The sequence below is a fragment of the Heteronotia binoei genome, chromosome 2 (assembly GCF_032191835.1).
Source record: "Heteronotia binoei isolate CCM8104 ecotype False Entrance Well chromosome 2, APGP_CSIRO_Hbin_v1, whole genome shotgun sequence".
Classification (NCBI taxonomy): Eukaryota; Metazoa; Chordata; class Lepidosauria; order Squamata; family Gekkonidae; genus Heteronotia; species Heteronotia binoei.
In genome coordinates, this window is record NC_083224.1 from 127,194,742 (window position 1) to 127,211,265 (window position 16,524).

At 39.6% G+C, this 16,524-nt stretch overlaps 1 protein-coding gene across 6 annotated transcripts in view; it reads left to right on the forward strand.

Moving 5' to 3' along the window:
• SRSF11 (serine and arginine rich splicing factor 11) overlaps positions 1 to 14,920 on the forward strand; it is a 36,984-nt gene extending 22,064 nt beyond the window's left edge. For 3 of the 6 annotated variants that reach the window (XM_060232008.1, XM_060232013.1, XM_060232012.1), the window contains 8 exons: positions 4,462 to 4,511; positions 6,528 to 6,655; positions 7,563 to 7,644; positions 9,224 to 9,355; positions 9,620 to 9,724; positions 10,921 to 11,016; positions 13,391 to 13,529; positions 13,643 to 14,920. In XM_060232008.1, the coding sequence (XP_060087991.1) occupies positions 4,462 to 4,511; positions 6,528 to 6,655; positions 7,563 to 7,644; positions 9,224 to 9,355; positions 9,620 to 9,724; positions 10,921 to 11,016; positions 13,391 to 13,529; positions 13,643 to 13,837 (927 nt within the window). In that variant the 3' untranslated portion in view covers positions 13,838 to 14,920. The remainder of the gene's footprint in view (positions 1 to 4,461; positions 4,512 to 6,527; positions 6,656 to 7,562; positions 7,645 to 9,223; positions 9,356 to 9,619; positions 9,725 to 10,920; positions 11,017 to 13,390; positions 13,530 to 13,642) is intronic. The other 3 variants (XM_060232009.1, XM_060232010.1, XM_060232011.1) reach the window with 3 other exon arrangements.
• The last annotated feature ends 1,604 nt before the right edge of the window (positions 14,921 to 16,524 follow it).

Consider the following 16,524-nt stretch of genomic DNA (forward strand, 5'->3'; position numbering starts at 1 on the left):
TTAGCTGGCTGACCTAGCACAGACATAGATATGTCAGTCTGGCAGCATTTGTGATGTGGGCCTCCAGTAAAAGGGAGGCATTCAGAATCACACCCAGGCTTTTTACCATTAGCAGTGGTTTTAAAGGCAGTGAGGAGTCCCAAGAGTTGACACCCCAAACCCAAGACTTCCCAATTCAGCCATAAGACCTTCGCCTTCACTGGATTCAGTTTCAACCAGCTCTATTTCAGCCTCCAACCATAGCCTCCAGCCTCCGCTCAGTCTCCAGACCCAGCCTCCATCCACTGCCATAGAATAGTGCTTCGTTTCTGCAAGGCAGTGGACCCCATGGTTGGGTGATCCACCAAGCACAGTAGGCAGCTTCCAGGAACTCCAATCTGGAAGAAGGTGGTGCCCTGGCAAAGGCGGGTGCTGATATCCTAGTACAGGCAGTACTCCAGGGTATACTTCTTTGGGGATATGCCCTATTGTATGACATGGGAGTATGATGTCAGGTGGCCTGGCTCAGGTCAAATCCCACCCCCCTCCCACACACTATTGGTCTCATTTGTGGGAGCCAGCATTGTCAGGGCAGTGCTAGGCGCATGTAAGTGGGACAGGGGATGCAGGTGCAAACTCTTTGCTCAGATATCTGGATTTCCATCTCTGCTTATCTGTCAGTGTGTGATCATAGCTTCTGGACCTCTGAAGTTGGGGTACCTGTTAGGGGCCTGAAATTTCACATGCTAGCCCCACAGCATGAACTTCGCTTTCTTCCTTTCATGCATGTGCTAAGTGCTCTGTAACCTGCATGGCACTGAAGTGCAACGCTGCATACTGTTAAGCAGGGGTGGCCAAACTTGCTTAATAGCCACATAGAATAGATAACAGATGTTTGAAAGCCACAAGGCAGGCAGATAGATGGAAGGGAAAGGTAGAAAGAAAGCAACTTTAAATGCATTCTCCAAGCTGCCAGCTGGTGTGGCATGGAAAAGTGATTTAAAGAGAGAAATGCCTCCTCCAAGGCTTTAAGAGCCACACAATATGTGTGAAAGAACCACATGTGGCTCCCAAGCTACAGTTTGGCCAGCCCTGCTTTTAAGTGTGCCTGGCAGAAGGCTCTGAGAGAAGCCTGTGATATATGTTCTACCTATGGAGCTGTGGGGCATCGTTGCTGGGAAGGTGTTTGGAGCTGTGGGGCATCGTCGCTGGGAGGGTGTTTGGAGAGGGTATATGTGATTCATTGCAACTGCAGTTGGCATCCTGTGCTCTGTCAGAGCTTATGGGCAGGGTATGTGTTGCCTTTTCTGTCAGATGGGCACCTAGGGGTTATACCATAGTTTTTGATTGCATATCTTTCTGTTGGTTTGGGGAGCATTCCCAGGCTGGAATGTCTTAGGGAGCTGGCTAATTCCTACAATATCTCTTGTTGTAGAGCAGGGTTTCCCAAACTTTTCTTTCCCGTGGCCTGGTTATTTTTACACTTCTCCTTCATGGTCCACTAAAATTTGGGGGTGGAGCCCGGAGACTTTGAGGGGTGGAGTCGGGAGACAGAATTATGTCATTTCCTGTGGTGTCACTTCCAGGTCAAAGGCCAAGTGATGTCACTTCTGGGGCACACTGAACCAAAACTCCACCTTTTCCTGTGATGTCACTTCTAGGGCACTCCCCCAAACCTCCCTCTTCTTCTGAAGCAACATCGTTTTCAGAAAAATCTCTCTGAAACTCATGCTGAGCCAAAATGGGGGTGGAAAGTGGGCCGTCTGCAACTTTTTCATACAGTCCTCTCTTTCCACCCCCACACCTGCATGCACCTATCTGTTTGTGTATTTTTCTCCAACTTGAAAGCACTCCTAATGCCCATGTTTCCTGCACCACCTACACACCCCTTCCTCAACAGCACTGGCCAGTGTATTCAGTTGTGAGTGCTGTCGCTGGTGCCATCAGGAATACCAGCACTGTGTACCACCCACACTAGGCCCTGGCAGCTACTCTACCTCAAAATATGCTGACACATTTAGTATGCCCTTCCTTCAGCTGCTACTACTGGAACCCTGCCTCAAGCTACAACCAAACTTGGTTTCAAGAAAATCTTTTGACACCTATTTTTCATACTTTTCCTTGGCTGAAACTCTGGGAAATTGCTGTGAAAGGTAGCAGAGAGTTGTACTGCAGTTCATGAATTAATTTAAGTTATATGAAGTTCATACAAGCTTTTCTGCAGTTATCCCAAAAAGGATATTTATGAGGGGCTTGCAGCTTTTTACTGGCTGTGTTTCCCATGCCTTTAAAAGCAACCTGTTGTGCAGATATTTAGCTAGTGAACTTCTTTCATTTTTTTAAATATCTACAGGAGGAGTTTAATTTTGGTGTCAGACAGCTTTTAAAAGCAGGACCTGTAAAATGGTGCCAAGTTCATAGTATCATCACTTCCAGTGTTGTTGAGATCTACCGCAGTAATCGCCAATAATCTATTTCTGCCCCACACCTCTCACACTCACTCACACAGAAACCTCATAGAAAGGCCAGCTGGCTACAACTAGGGATGCCAAATTTTCATTGGCAGAGCTACTATGTCTGCAACAACAGTATGATGAACAGAAAAGTTTCATCCAGTAAAAATGGAAGAAAAGAAAGAAAGAGAAAGGGAAAGAATGAAATGGAAGGAAAGAAAAAGACATGGAAAGAAAGAACATGAGAGAAGCTACGTTGGATCAGGCCAGTGGACCATCCAGTCTAAAATTCTCTCACAAAATGCCCAAAAAGCACCATAATGTCCACCAGTGGGGCCATGACACTAGAAGCCCTCTCACTGTTGCTTCCCCTTCCCCCAGCACCAAGAATACAGACAGAGCATCACTTGCAGGGAAAGAAAGGAGGGGGGGACAAAGAAAAAAAGGCCTTACCATCATATGACCCCAGCCAGCAACAATTCTGCCCCAGAGGTCATTTGGTAAAAAAAAAAAAAAAAAGATGCTGGAATGCCCACTCCTCACCCCTCCTGACTGAAAAAAAAAATCCCCCCCCCCCCTTCTTTGCCGCCCTGGCCTCCTGGGGAAATCTCCCAAAAGAACATACTACAAGGCACATGAAAGCTCCTACCTTGAAGAACACTTCATGGGTCTAAAGTGCCAGTGGACGCCAGCTTTTCTCTCAAGCACGGGGCGGGGGTGGAGAAGGAAGGAGAGGCAGCCCAACTCTCTGCACAACACAGAGACGGGGAAAGGAAGGAAACCAAACGGAGCTCAGGCTTTGCAGCTTGTGCCAGTCTTCAAGGCTAGTTTTTCTCTGCACAACAGAGAGATGGGGAAAGGAAGGAAGCAAAGCAGAGGTCATGCTTTGCTGAGGGCGGGGCTAGCTTTGGCTTTTCTTCTAACCCAGTAGTGAGGCTTCAGTGGCCCGGTGCCAGGTTGCGACCCTGCAAATGGGAAACACTGGTGTAGACAGGTGTGAAGGCATTGCTAGGCTAGAATATGCCACATAGTCTTCCATTGTATTGTTGGTCTCCCACAATTCCAAGAAACTTGATGTTTTGTCATGACTTAAATTTGAGTACAAGCCAAGTTGCCTGTTATATATTTTGCTTATCTTGTTTTTTTGGACCTCAAGATAGATATCTGCATTTTGGTCAAATGGATGATGGTATGCTTTTGGTAATACATTCTGATTTGTTCAGCTGTTTCTAACTGCAAACACTGGTGGATATTTGCATTAAGATTCTAATGTGCCAGATCTGTTGTTTCTGGTATACACTATAACACCAAGTTTAGTATGACCTTACTGTTTTTTCCTAGTACTTCCCTGGTACATAACAAATCAGACCATTAAAACTCACCGGAACTAAACAGATTTAAGCTCATTCTGTACAGGTTGTTCAGTCAAGATCAGTAGCTCATCTCCCTGTGAAGACTATGTAGCACAACATGAAAGCACTTCCTCAGCTCATCCTTGCTTAGAACTTTGACCCATATTCACCCTTCTTCATTCAAAATTTTTATAATTATAAATACAACTGAGAAGTAAGCATAACTTTACAGTCTGATGTTCAGACTTGACTAAGAACAAAATCAGCAGTTTAGTTTAAACTGGTATTGGCTAACTAAACTAACCAAAACATGGTAGTAATTCAGAATTTAAGTTGGGACAGATTTAGCTTCCTTCAGTTACATAGCTATTTAAGTTAAAGTTCTGCTTTACTGATAATCATAAAAAGAACTAATAGTAAACCAAGGACCAGTATAAAGCAAACTTGAACACTTTCAATTAAGATAGTTGAAAAGTAACCAACCTACCACAGGTATTTGGAAAGGAACCTGCTATCATGTTGTTGACAAATGTTTAGAGACAAAAGAAATGTGTTGTGTACTGGCTCTTTTATTTGCAACAGTTCTTGTATTGGGTCTGTTATGAGCTGTTTGGGTATTACTTTTTTTCCTTCCCAAATTTTCAGGAGTTTAAAATCAATTTCTTATTCATTCACAGTCTCTGGCGGCAGATCAACTACTAAAGCTTATGACCACAGTGGATCCAAAGTAAGTATGAATTTCCTTGTTACACTGCACTAAAGCCAGTTTTGAGAATGCTCCTTTCCTCAGAAGTATCTTATTCAAGTATGGTTTAGGGAAGCCATTTTTTTGGCAAATCTTTTGTAGAAATCTACACTTCTAATGTGGTTTGAAGACAGTTTTAGTTATTGGCTGCTGTTAAAGGCAAGACCAGAAGAAAAGGCCTGGAACAAGCAAGGAGGTACAGGAGGATTATAAAGCAGAGTTAAGATACCATTAAATTGCTTGATTAAACTGAATGCTAGAGTTTTGGGTAATCATTTGTATTGAATTTATTGTTTTCACAAAATGTTATTGTAATTGTTTTCATTTCTGTATGCCTTATGTGTGTAAGCCATGGCTTGGAGGGGAGTGGTTTAAGGACCAGAAAGTGCAATGTGAATTTAAATAAGGAATAGGGGTGCCAAATCAAAACCTAAGATTTCTATGCTGTTAAGAAGAGGGAAAAGATAGGTATGGGTTGTCTGTAGAGATATGAGAAGAGTCACATGGTGCATTCCCCCCACCAACTCTTAGAAGTCTTGCATGGGGAGTGCGGAGGTTTACTAAGATCTGATTTGCAAACCTTATGGAGTTGGTAAACCATAAGGAGACAGTGAGAGATATTGTACCAAACTGACTGGTATAACTAGCTGATTTATTATGAAAAGAATGATCCTTGCTCAGCATAGTATTCTAGCCAAGATTCTTCACCAGAGACTAGTGTGGTGAGCAGTGACACCAGACTTCATTTTATTTCACTCAGTCTGTGTCATCATCTCTGCTTTCTGCGTGGCACTAGTGTTGCAGTGGGAGCCAGGTTGCTAAAGAAGTTCCTCAGTGTAGCTCAGCTGCTGCCTCACCTCCCTTCTTTCCTCTACTGTGTCCTTGAACATGAAAGCCACTGGAATTTACTTGAGGTTTTAGACCATCAATTACTTAAATGTACTGGAAGAAAAAGCATTTTCCCAGTTGAGTGCTAATTTAATTAAAATGCTCTAGGCACATCAGTGATGCTATCAAAGCAGGGATTGTTAGTCATATTACTAGGAAAAGGCTTTTAAAATATGTTGTCCCAGTGAAATATTATATATGTCAGGGGTGTCAAACTCATTTGTTATGAGGACTGGATCTGACATAAATGAGACCTTGTTGGGCTGGGCCATGTCAAGCCGGGCCATGTGTGTACCTATTTAAGATTAGGTAGCAGAGATACAAACTTTATAAAGGACACAAACACAATTAAACATTTGTTTAAAAAACCCTTAAAATAAAACATGCTTAAAACATTAGCACTCGTTGGTATTAAAGGTGCTTTCTTTGTATCTCTCCCATGGGATCCAGGGAACTGGGCAAAGGAAGCTCTGGCTCTTTCCTTCCTTCCCCAGGGGGCCAGGAGGGGGAGGAGCCTCAGGCAATAGAAGGAAGAGAGGCTTGGCTCAGAAGCTCTGCTGTGCAATTGAAAAAGCCTGGCAGAGCATGCTCTCCCTCTCCCATTCCTCCCCAAGGAAGGAGCCTCGGAGAAAATAGAGGTTCTGCTCTTTAGCTCCTGTGCAGTTGAGCAAGCCTTGCAAAGTAAGCTGTGATGCAGAAGGAAGCAAGAGATACGGAGAAGGAAGCAGATGACAGCCAGTTGCTCGGGGGCCTGATAGGAGCCCCTCTGAGGGCCTGATTCGGCCCTTGGGCCTCATGTTTGACACCCCCGATGTATATATTAAAACAGTTACAGCCCTCCTTTCCTTATGGTTCAAGGTGGCATGCAATAATGTAGGATATGTAGAAATAAGCTTCAATACACCTGTTTGTGTGAAGCAAATTCAATATGTGTGTCTGACATACTATTCATTACATGTTCATTTACCGATCAGGATCTGATTTTTCTCTTAGATGCATTCTTTTTATAATAGCTGCTTTCAATAACATACATGTAATACTGAAAACACAAAAAATTATCTTGCTTTGGATATACCTATAAATGCAAGTACCGGTATTTGTTTGTTCTAGGCTGAACCATGTAGCTGCAGGCCTCGTTTCACCAAGTCTGAAATCAGATACCTCCAGTAAAGAAATAGAAGAAGCCATGAAACGAGTACGAGAAGCACAGTCCCTTATTTCTGCTGCCATAGAACCAGGTAAACTAATCTATAGACTTGAAGTACTTTGGACTAGTACCATATAACATGTTTGCCAGAGTAGCCTTTTAACTGTCTTCAAACCCTTCTCCTGGCATGGTTCAAACACAATTCCAAACTGTGGTTTGACGCTATGTAAGTGAGCCTTGTGCCTGTGTGCTTGTAATCAGTCACCTCTGTTTTAGCAGCAAAATAAAATTTGCTGTGAGGTTCATAATGACAACTGAGGTAATGCTTGCTCTGTAAACCGTGGTGTGTTTTTGCTTTGTATTTCTAGTTTAGAAGCAGAATGCCATCCATAGTTTAACAGTTCAGATGTAATGCCCATCAGTGTTTCATGCTAAAGCAAAAGTCATTAATTAATTTGGATCATGCAAGGAGAAGAGGGGAGTGTACAGGCACAGGGCTTGTTCATGTTGCACCGGACCATGATATATAATCTATAAATTTTGATTTTTAGATCAGTACTGAAGAACTTAATAGCATTCATCCTTTTACATATATTCACCTTGAGCCAAATATTTAAAATATTCGATATTTTAATAAATCAGTCAGCTTTCAGGGCAATTTAGAAAAATAATTTAAAGTATATAATCAAACATAGAACAGTAACACAGCAACAATCAAACCATAGCTGAGCATCAGCAGAATAAATCCTATAACATTGGAAAAGCCTTCTGAAACAAAAATGGGTTGCATGGCTTCTAAAAAGAATCCAGAAGGCATGATCTCAGTACCACTGATGGAAGACTGAAAATGTCCCTGCCCTTACATATGAAGTATGTCACAAACTTGTTTTGATGTGAATTTAAAATAAATGTCCCTTAGTACATTTACTTAGTACCAAACTTGCTGTAGATGTTGTATGATAAGTTGTAAAGGCACTAACATTTCTATTTAATTGCAGATAAAAAAGATGATAAGAGAAGGCATTCAAGATCCAGATCACATTCCAGGAGGAGGAGAACGCCTTCTTCTTCTAGGCACAGGTGAGAATTCTTGTATGGTAATCATTAACACGTGAAGCTGCCTTATACTGCATCAGGTCTTTGATCTTTCAAAATCAGTAGTTTTGGACTCAGACTGGACTGGCAGCAGCTCTATAGAGTCTCAGGCAGAGATCTTTCACATCACCTGCTATCAGAGATACCAGGGACACTGGGGATTGAACTTGGGACATTCTGCATGCAAAGTAGATGCCCTTACCCACCAAGCCATGATCTTTCAATATAAAGTGTTGATATTTATTTCTTTGTAGATTTTCAAAGTATTGATCTTTTTAAAAGCTCTTAAGATTTAAGCATTAAATCTATAAATAAGTGGGAAAACATAATTTTTATTGGTTACATTTTATTTCACAGATCATATTTTCTAATTTTATTTATTGTTTTGCATCTTTTAAACTGTCTGAAGATTAGAAGTCGCCATTAGAAGGATTAAGCACTGGGGGGAAATTGCTTGGAGAAAGATAAGGGATCACTTTTATTAATTTAATGTCTAAGTCTTTGCTTGGTGTTGTGGACTGGGCACTGTTAGACTCATGTTTTTCCAAGTTTTTTCCACATTGATTGCATTTAAACATCATGTGTACTGGTGGTAAAGAAACTGGGTTGGATTCTACAGACAGTAGAATCATTGATTTTTCCCTTGTTTCTCTTCCCACAGCAGTTATTTCCAACCGTTTGGAACTTGACCCCTTTCCTTCTCTTCAATACAACTCTCTCTTCCAGCCTGTGTGGCTATTAGTTTCGTGGGTTCCATGATTCTAGAAATTAACTTTACTGGAGTCAGGAAGGACTGGGGGAGAAGGGGAGCAAGGGAAATATCTGTCAATGGTGCCTTATGACAGATTGCTGGGTCAACCTAATAGGTAACACAAGTCTTAAGTCAAGAATCACAATTAATTTCTGCCTCTAATTAGCTTTGAGGTATGAATGTAAGCATGCAAATTAACTAGAGTTTATTTTCCAGGTTTAGAATCTGGTTAGTGTTGGCAGGGAGAGAACTAACTGCAGTTAACCTGTATTTGTACAATTATGGGTAATTGGAATTAAGATTTAATCTCCTTTTTTAGTGCAAGAAAGGGAAGGGGGTTTGCATCTAAGCCCAGTAACAAGCTGAAATTGTGCTTATTTTTCCTTAGCAGCACTTGCATGTGATGTCAGAATGCAGTCATTATTACCAGAATCCTAACTATTTAACTGTGATTTAAATAATAAACAGCTTTCCTCATCTTAGTTGCTTCTGGTAGCTGTTTGAGAATAGCAAGGGAACAATGTATAGTGATGAAGCCATATCTTGTGATCTCTGATAATCATGTCTCTAACTATTCTAAATTCATATTTCGTCCTCTGTAGTCCTAAAAAGATAGAAATATTTACTTATCTGGAAGCTCTGTTCAGTGCATAAATCCAATTTCCCAGATACTTACAGTAATAAACACATGTATATATTGTCTCTGTATTTTGGTTTCTCATAGAACAAACTTCTTTGATTCATATGGTAATTTGTCATAATACAATTTATACTCAGATACACATCTGATGTAACTAATGCTTTGTTTGGTAGACGGTCAAGAAGCAGATCAAGGAGACGATCTCATTCAAAGTCAAGAAGCAGAAGAAGATCTAAAAGTCCTAGGCGGAGGAGATCTCATTCTCGAGAGCGTGGTAGAAGGTCTAGGAGCACCTCCAAATCCAGGTAATTATGGTCTGAAGTTCCACAAATCCCTGAAAAATAGTTCGTAATTCTGAGATGTGTTCAACATTTTGAAGTGTTGTACTGACTTAACAGCTTAGGATGATAGCTAAATGGAGCACAGAACCATAACAAGTGATTAGTTTGATAAGTTGTGAGTACTTGTGATACAGAGCAGTTGGTGCTTTGTTCTTGATCACTGGAGAATATAGAACCTATTTTTTTGTACTTTTTATACATAATTTTGGTGGGTGTTTTTTTTTTTAGAGACAAAAAGAAAGAAGAGAAAGAGAAGAAGAGATCTAAAACTCCACCAAAGAGTTACAGCACAACCAGAAGATCCAGAAGCACAAGCAGGTTGCTGTATCTTCTGTAATCTTGTATTTACTCTTTAAAATATTTATTCTAGCCTCAGAAGGGTTCATGTAAAACCTTTATCTGTCTAAAATTGGTGGGGTTGAGCACTGAAATGCACTAATGTGAATTACAGTTTTTCTGGTTATAGAAGATAAAATGAAACAGTTCTTCACTCTTAAATGTTCTTTTGGATGAGGGGGGAAAGGGGGAAAACAGTGCACACTTACCGGTGCAGCCTTATTTTCTTCCCCTCTGGATAAGAGTAAACAAAGCAGGATTTAACTTTAAGTCTGCATTTACAGTGTTTGTTTGATTAGCAATATATAACTTTATCTTTATTAAAATGTATGTGCTACCTTTCCTTTAAAAAGATGCCCATGGCTGAAAGCAGAAATGATGAGCCTTTCTTTCAATTTTATTGAAGATTATATTATACTGAAACTTACAGTAAATAAATATTAGACATGGAGTAAACATATTAGAAATCAACTTACAGTGAAGAGAAAGAATTTAAGCAATATTCATCTTGTCAGAATACCAGTATCCATGAAAACAACTAAAATTTATTTAAGCCATACATACACTTTGCCCTTCTTCTGACACAGTTAGGATCCAAACTGATGCCAATAATAAATAAAAGCACAAATCTAAACACAGCATCAATAAAAATAATTAAAACAGTTAAGTTTGAGTCCACTCATCTGCGTGGTGATATCTTTCAAAAAATTATGGTTTTTATTATGTAAAGTATGTATTTTTCATTTAGAATAATAAAATATTTAGCTATGTGAAATATTAATATACCTAAAAATGCCTCCAGGATGTATATAAGGAAATTCACACAGTAGGGCTGTGTACAGACAAGGGAGGTGTTTCTGCACATCTGGGATTCATGCAGGGGCTATAAGGATAGGTCCCTGCGTCATCCTTTACAATGGGCCAGGAACAGACCACATTTTTAAGAGTAAGTGGGCTGTTAGTTGCTTAGTTTGAAAGTATTTGTTTCAGAATAGGCAGACACTGGGAAATTGATGAATAATAATATTTATCTTTTTGCAATAAACATAGAAATGAATTGGTATAATTGTTAAGAGACAGTCTGGATGTTCTGTAGGTAACAGATTATATTTATCAAAGTTAAAGTAATTCTGAAAATCTGTGGAAATGTTTCTGTTTGAAGGCATAGTGACTTTTTGTTATTGTAACTTCAGAGAGAGACGACGTAGGAGAAGCAGGAGTGCCTCCAGATCACCTAAAAAGCCTAGATCTCCTAAAAGAAAGATGTCAAGATCTCCTTCACCAAAAAGGTTTGTACAGTAACTACTCTAATTATAGATTAGTCCTGTGGGGTATTCAGTGAGAGATCAGCTGCCATCCTCTCTGCAGTTCTTGTAAAAGCTTGTTCACATACCACGTTGCTGTTCATAAATATTGAAGCTACTCTTGACCAGTGTTCCCTCTAAACTGAGTTACTGTGAGCTAGCTCACAGATTTTTAGCCTCCAGCTCACACAGTTTTGTCTTAGCTCAGGAAAAATAGCCGCAGAGTACAATAATTTATGGAGTAGCTCACAACTTTAATGCCAGTAGCTCACAAAGTAGAATTTTTGCTCACAAGACTGCAGCTTAGAGGGAACAATGCTCTTAACTGTTACTGTGTGGAGAAATATAAAGGGTGAAGGGTGGCTGAGGGTTCAAAATGTCGATAGAAGATTATATGATTTTTATTATGTAAAGTATTAATATGCCTAAAAATGCCTCCAGGATGTATATAAGGAAATCCATACAGTAGGGCTGTGTACAGACAAGGGAGGTGTTTCTGCACATCTGGGATTCATGCAGCTAATCTTAAATTACTAAACAGTGTGGAGGGGCGGGGGTTAATGATCTTGTAGGATTTCCTCATGAGCTCTCTGGAGCCAATTTGGATTGCCAGAATGGCTACAGCTTCATTTCAACACTGAAGATGAATTTGGGAAAGGAGGGTGGTAGGCAGGCAAGACAAGGCAAGAAGAAAATTGGAGTAGATAAGAAGGAAAGAAAACTGGATCAAAGGAGGGAGATGAGAACTGGAGAGAGGCAAAGATGATAGAAAAGAGGAAGCTGTGAGGAGGAGAAAGAGGGAAGGACTGGAAGGAAACTGGCTAATGGGGGGACTGAGACAGGAAGAAAGAAAAATAGTAGAACAGTAAAGGGGAGAGAAAATGGAAATAGGTTAGGGAAGAGTGAGTTGGGGGAAATAAGGCTTTCCTCTATTTTTCCTGCATCCATTCCTTTTAAATCTGTTAATAAATGTACCTGTTTGTGTCCAAGATATGACCATTCAGAAGTGACTATTTACTTAGAAAGCCCCTTCCTTATATTAATATAAACTATTGGAATTTTTTAGTGGTATTAGCTACCATCTTAGATAGCTTTGAAGGGGAAATACATAAATTCATTTCTGTCAGATGTGATTATTAGATATGACCTGCAGGAGACTCTCGAGATTCACAGGGACCTTCCCTTTTGGTCCCTCTTTCCTTATTTCCTTGACTCCCTTTTTTGCCCCTTCCTTGTTCTAATGCATTTTCTTCCCTCCCAGTGTTTCATCCTCAAAGACTCACTTAGCTATGCTGCCTCATCTCCCATTCATTCATTAGCCAGTTTGCCTACATCACCTCTGTCTGGCTCCCTTGCCTGCAGTGCCCTTCCACTTCCTCACTTTTTACCTTTAGCTTCCAGCAGCTGGATCCCTCAATCACTGCTCCACAGTTGCCTTCTTCCCTCTAGCCAACTCCATTTCATCACCACCCTTATCCCAGACCATTCCTTCTTTTTCTTTGGTGTTGTCTACACTTACCACAGACAATGCCCTTCCGTGTAGTTGAAATGTAACCTCCCCTTTAAAAAAAAAGTTGGCATTTTTATTGCAAACTGGGGGCTCCTCAGAGTGTGCAGAAAAACATCTAAGGTGTGTACTTGGCCCTTTTTTCTGGGTTTATCAATTGCAGAGGGGGTAAGGTTCACTATTAGACGTAGGATGACTAAAAATAACTTTGATATTTAGAGGTGAAATAGTAGCTGTCAGGAAGGCAATAGCAAGGAGGGGTTTTTTCTTCTTTCTGTCATTTTTGTGAATTTCCTGGTGATATCTGGCTGATCACTGTGTAACTGGAATGCTGGTCTAGATAGGTCGTTGGTCTGATCTAGAAAGATTTTTCTTGTGGTTGTATTCGGGGTGTCTACTGTTGACCTACTTTCTTCTTGCTAATCTTATCCCAGTGTTTGAGAATCCATAAAGGAAACAAGGCTAGGTTCAGTTGTTACATCCCTCTTGCTATTTGTTTGTGATACAGAACTTCCATGTTCACATGACTATGTCACTGTGAGGCAGAATAGTTTGAGTTTTTTTCTAAAGCAGCTTATATGAAGTTCTTTGTGGATGGAAAATTTTCATTTGTACATTAAATGAAATAACTGAAAATTGAATATGAATGTTGGCCAACAAATTAGTTAGGTATCCTCTATATTTCTTGCATCAGCACACCCATTGTCATACTAGCCTTTCTCCAATTTGGCACACATTGTGTTATGACTTGACTGCTGATTTTAACACAAAGTGAAATACTGCATTAAATTGCATTAATTGTATTAGAATGTCTACATTTTCCAACTTCTGGAAATTCTTTTACTGTCCTAGACACAAAAAGGAAAAAAAAAAGGATAAAGACAAAGAGAGGAGTAGAGATGAACGTGAAAGGTCAACAAGCAAGAAGAAGAAGAGCAAAGACAAAGAGAAGGAACGAGAGAGAAAATCCGAGAGCGACAAAGATGTCAAAGTATGCTTAAAAATCTGTGTTCTTTGTGTGTGTGTTTGGGGGAATACCTTACTTAATTCTAATGCCCTGAAGCATGTCTTACTTGTTCTGTTTTGTATGTTAACTTGGCAAAGCAGGTCACAAGAGATTATGATGAAGAAGAACAAGGCTATGATAGTGAAAAAGAGAAGAAGGAAGAAAAAGCAGCAGATCCTGCTTCTCCCAAACTTAGAGAATCACCAGTTGGAAAAGGAAGTGGAGATGCACCAAGGGAATCCAAAGTCAACGGGGATGATCATCATGAAGAGGATATGGATATGAGTGACTGAATATTGCCTTTGCAGTTAAGAACAGCTGCTGACATGCATCAGTGTCATTCCTGTGTGATTCTTTTATGCTGTACTTGTTTAACCTTTTAATCTAGATGTACACAGCTGTAACTATAACTGGTTGTAAAGCTCCTGATATTAAATAATTACATCAAAAGCTTTAGAAAAAATGATGTCTGGGTTTCCATTCTTGTAATTGGCCCAATTGACCTGAGTAGCCCAGTGGTTCTTATTTACTTGGTGCTTCTTTTTTTTCTTCTTGAGCACAAAGCTGCATGCATCTTTGGCAGGCATGGATTGTTTGTGTTGTATGATCTTTTTAGTAAACCAGCTCACCTACAATAGTGTTTCTAGAGTTTGATTCATTCGCGATAATAGGGAATGCACTGGCTGCACGTTAACTGTGGCAAAAACATCTTCATCTACAATTTTATGGTGGATCTGCTATGGGTCTTAAGTGTAACAGAACTAACATTAGCTTCATCTGCAAACAAACATTCTGATAGAGGTAGTTAACCCTTTTTAGCCATGTGGCTAAATGTTTTTGTTGATCTTGTTTGGCTTTGGCAAGGTTGAAATGCACTAACCTTTTTGATGCTTAATTTTTATCTTAAATCCTTCTCAGGTGGTGTTTTTGTGTATAACTTGACCGCTTGGACTTTTGAAGACAGTAATGTATAATTTCTGTGCTTCTTCAAGCGTCACAGGATGAGAGAGATTTAACCTTGTGTAGTGTTCATAACCCATGTTCTATTTCATTTTGTTTTTGTGTAAAAACACTGCAAAAAAGGTAGTGCATTTTAAAAACTGAACGTCACGATTTTTAAAACAAGTTTACTTGATAATGTACTTGATCTCAAGTTGTATAAACTAATTTGTGTTACAGTCACTGAAGTAGTAATCTTATGCACAGTGATTTCATGTTATATGCAAAGTAGTTGGACAACCTATTTAGTTCTGGAAGTTTTTGGAGCAGTTACTTTTGTGCAGGTGAAAACAAAAGTAGGCTACAGTCTGTGCCATGTTGATGTACAGTTTCTGACATTGTTTTACAAGACTTTGATAATAAAACGCTTAAACATACTTGGATTTGTATTAAATTGCATATATACTTACTTCAACTAAGGTAGCTGTCTTTTTCCCTATTGATGCTTACATTTAGAATAATCACTTTAAATCCCTCTTTGTATAGCAAAAATTTCTGGTAAGCTTCTAGGCTTTTTTGCTCCCTTACTTGACAGTTATGGAAAAATTTGAACATTTTGTTCTCTGTTTCTGGTTTATGTGCATGTGCACACAATTTTTTTTGCGGGGTGGGGGGAGCATGGCAAAATAAGAGCAAAATAGCATTCACCTATTCAGTTCTGAATATCAGTCTGTAAAGGTTATTGCAGCTAAATCTAGAAATACCATTTCTTTCAATTTAATAAATGGAAGTAGCTTATGCATATTTCCCATAGACATTTTGTAGCGCAATACAGTATCTAGAGTAATTTGTCAAGTTTACAGCTTTTTGAAAGATTGGATTATTTTCTCTATACAGTGAGGTATATAAAGTCTTCCAGCAAAATTTAAATCTATAAAAATACAAGCTCTCTGAAGAAAATTCCACACACTATATGGTAGTTCTTTGAGGTAACAGACAAAATATTGGATATAAAAGCAGCCCATTCAAACAACTTTCTGAACAAACCAGTACTCTGCTTTGGAATTAATCCCATATATGTGACTTCCCTAAGAGTTTGTGAAATGAGTATTAGAAAAATATAAGATGGCTGTAAAACCATATACATAAAATGGATCTCATTGGGAAAGAATACCAGATTTGGCTTAGATATAGGGTTGGTGAGAATCCAGCCATCATTGTACCTCTGAATCCGTAGTATTTCCTCTTAATTCAAAAAAAGAGCCTGGTTCACACTTGGTAGCTACCAGGCAAACTGCTCTTGGACTTTGTCTAACAGTATTCAGAGCAGGTGCTTTCAACTGCTGCAGCTGGAATGACTAGCAGTCTAGACACCCTTCAAAAGGAACTAGGTAGCTTGGTAGCTACCAGGCAAACTGCTCTTGGACTTTGTCTAACAGTATTCAGAGCAGGTGCTTTCAACTGCTGCAGCTGGAATGACTAGCAGTCTAGACACCCTTCAAAAGGAACTAGAGATGTAAAGGTTGGGTGGGGAAGGAGAAAAAAATGGGGAAAAGAGTGCTTTTTTTTCTGGAGCCTTTTTTCAATTTTTTAAATGAAAAAGTTGCAAATTTGGGGCAGTGCTGAAAAAAAGCTATGAAACATTTCTTCTTTTAGAATGAGTGAATGCTTTTAAAGACGTTTGACATGCTGTAGGTATATACAGCTCTTAAAACCAAGATGCATCAGTTTCTGCACAAGGAATATCTAATCTTCATGAGGGGAGCATGCAGGATTTGGGGCGGGGGGGAGTTATAAACATTTGGCTCTATCTGAGCTGAAAATATACTGGCCTTTTGGGCTGGTTTTTTTTTATTGGTATTTTTCTTCTCAGGTCTGTTGGACCTTAAAAAATTCAGAATTTCAGAAAAATCCCAGATGTGAATACCATACCAGAGTTGGAATTAGGATTCTTTGAAAATACCATTATCCCCTGTCCCCAGTTCAATAGACCTGAACCAAAAATATTGGGCCAAAAGGAAAATCACGCCTGTAATCCAGG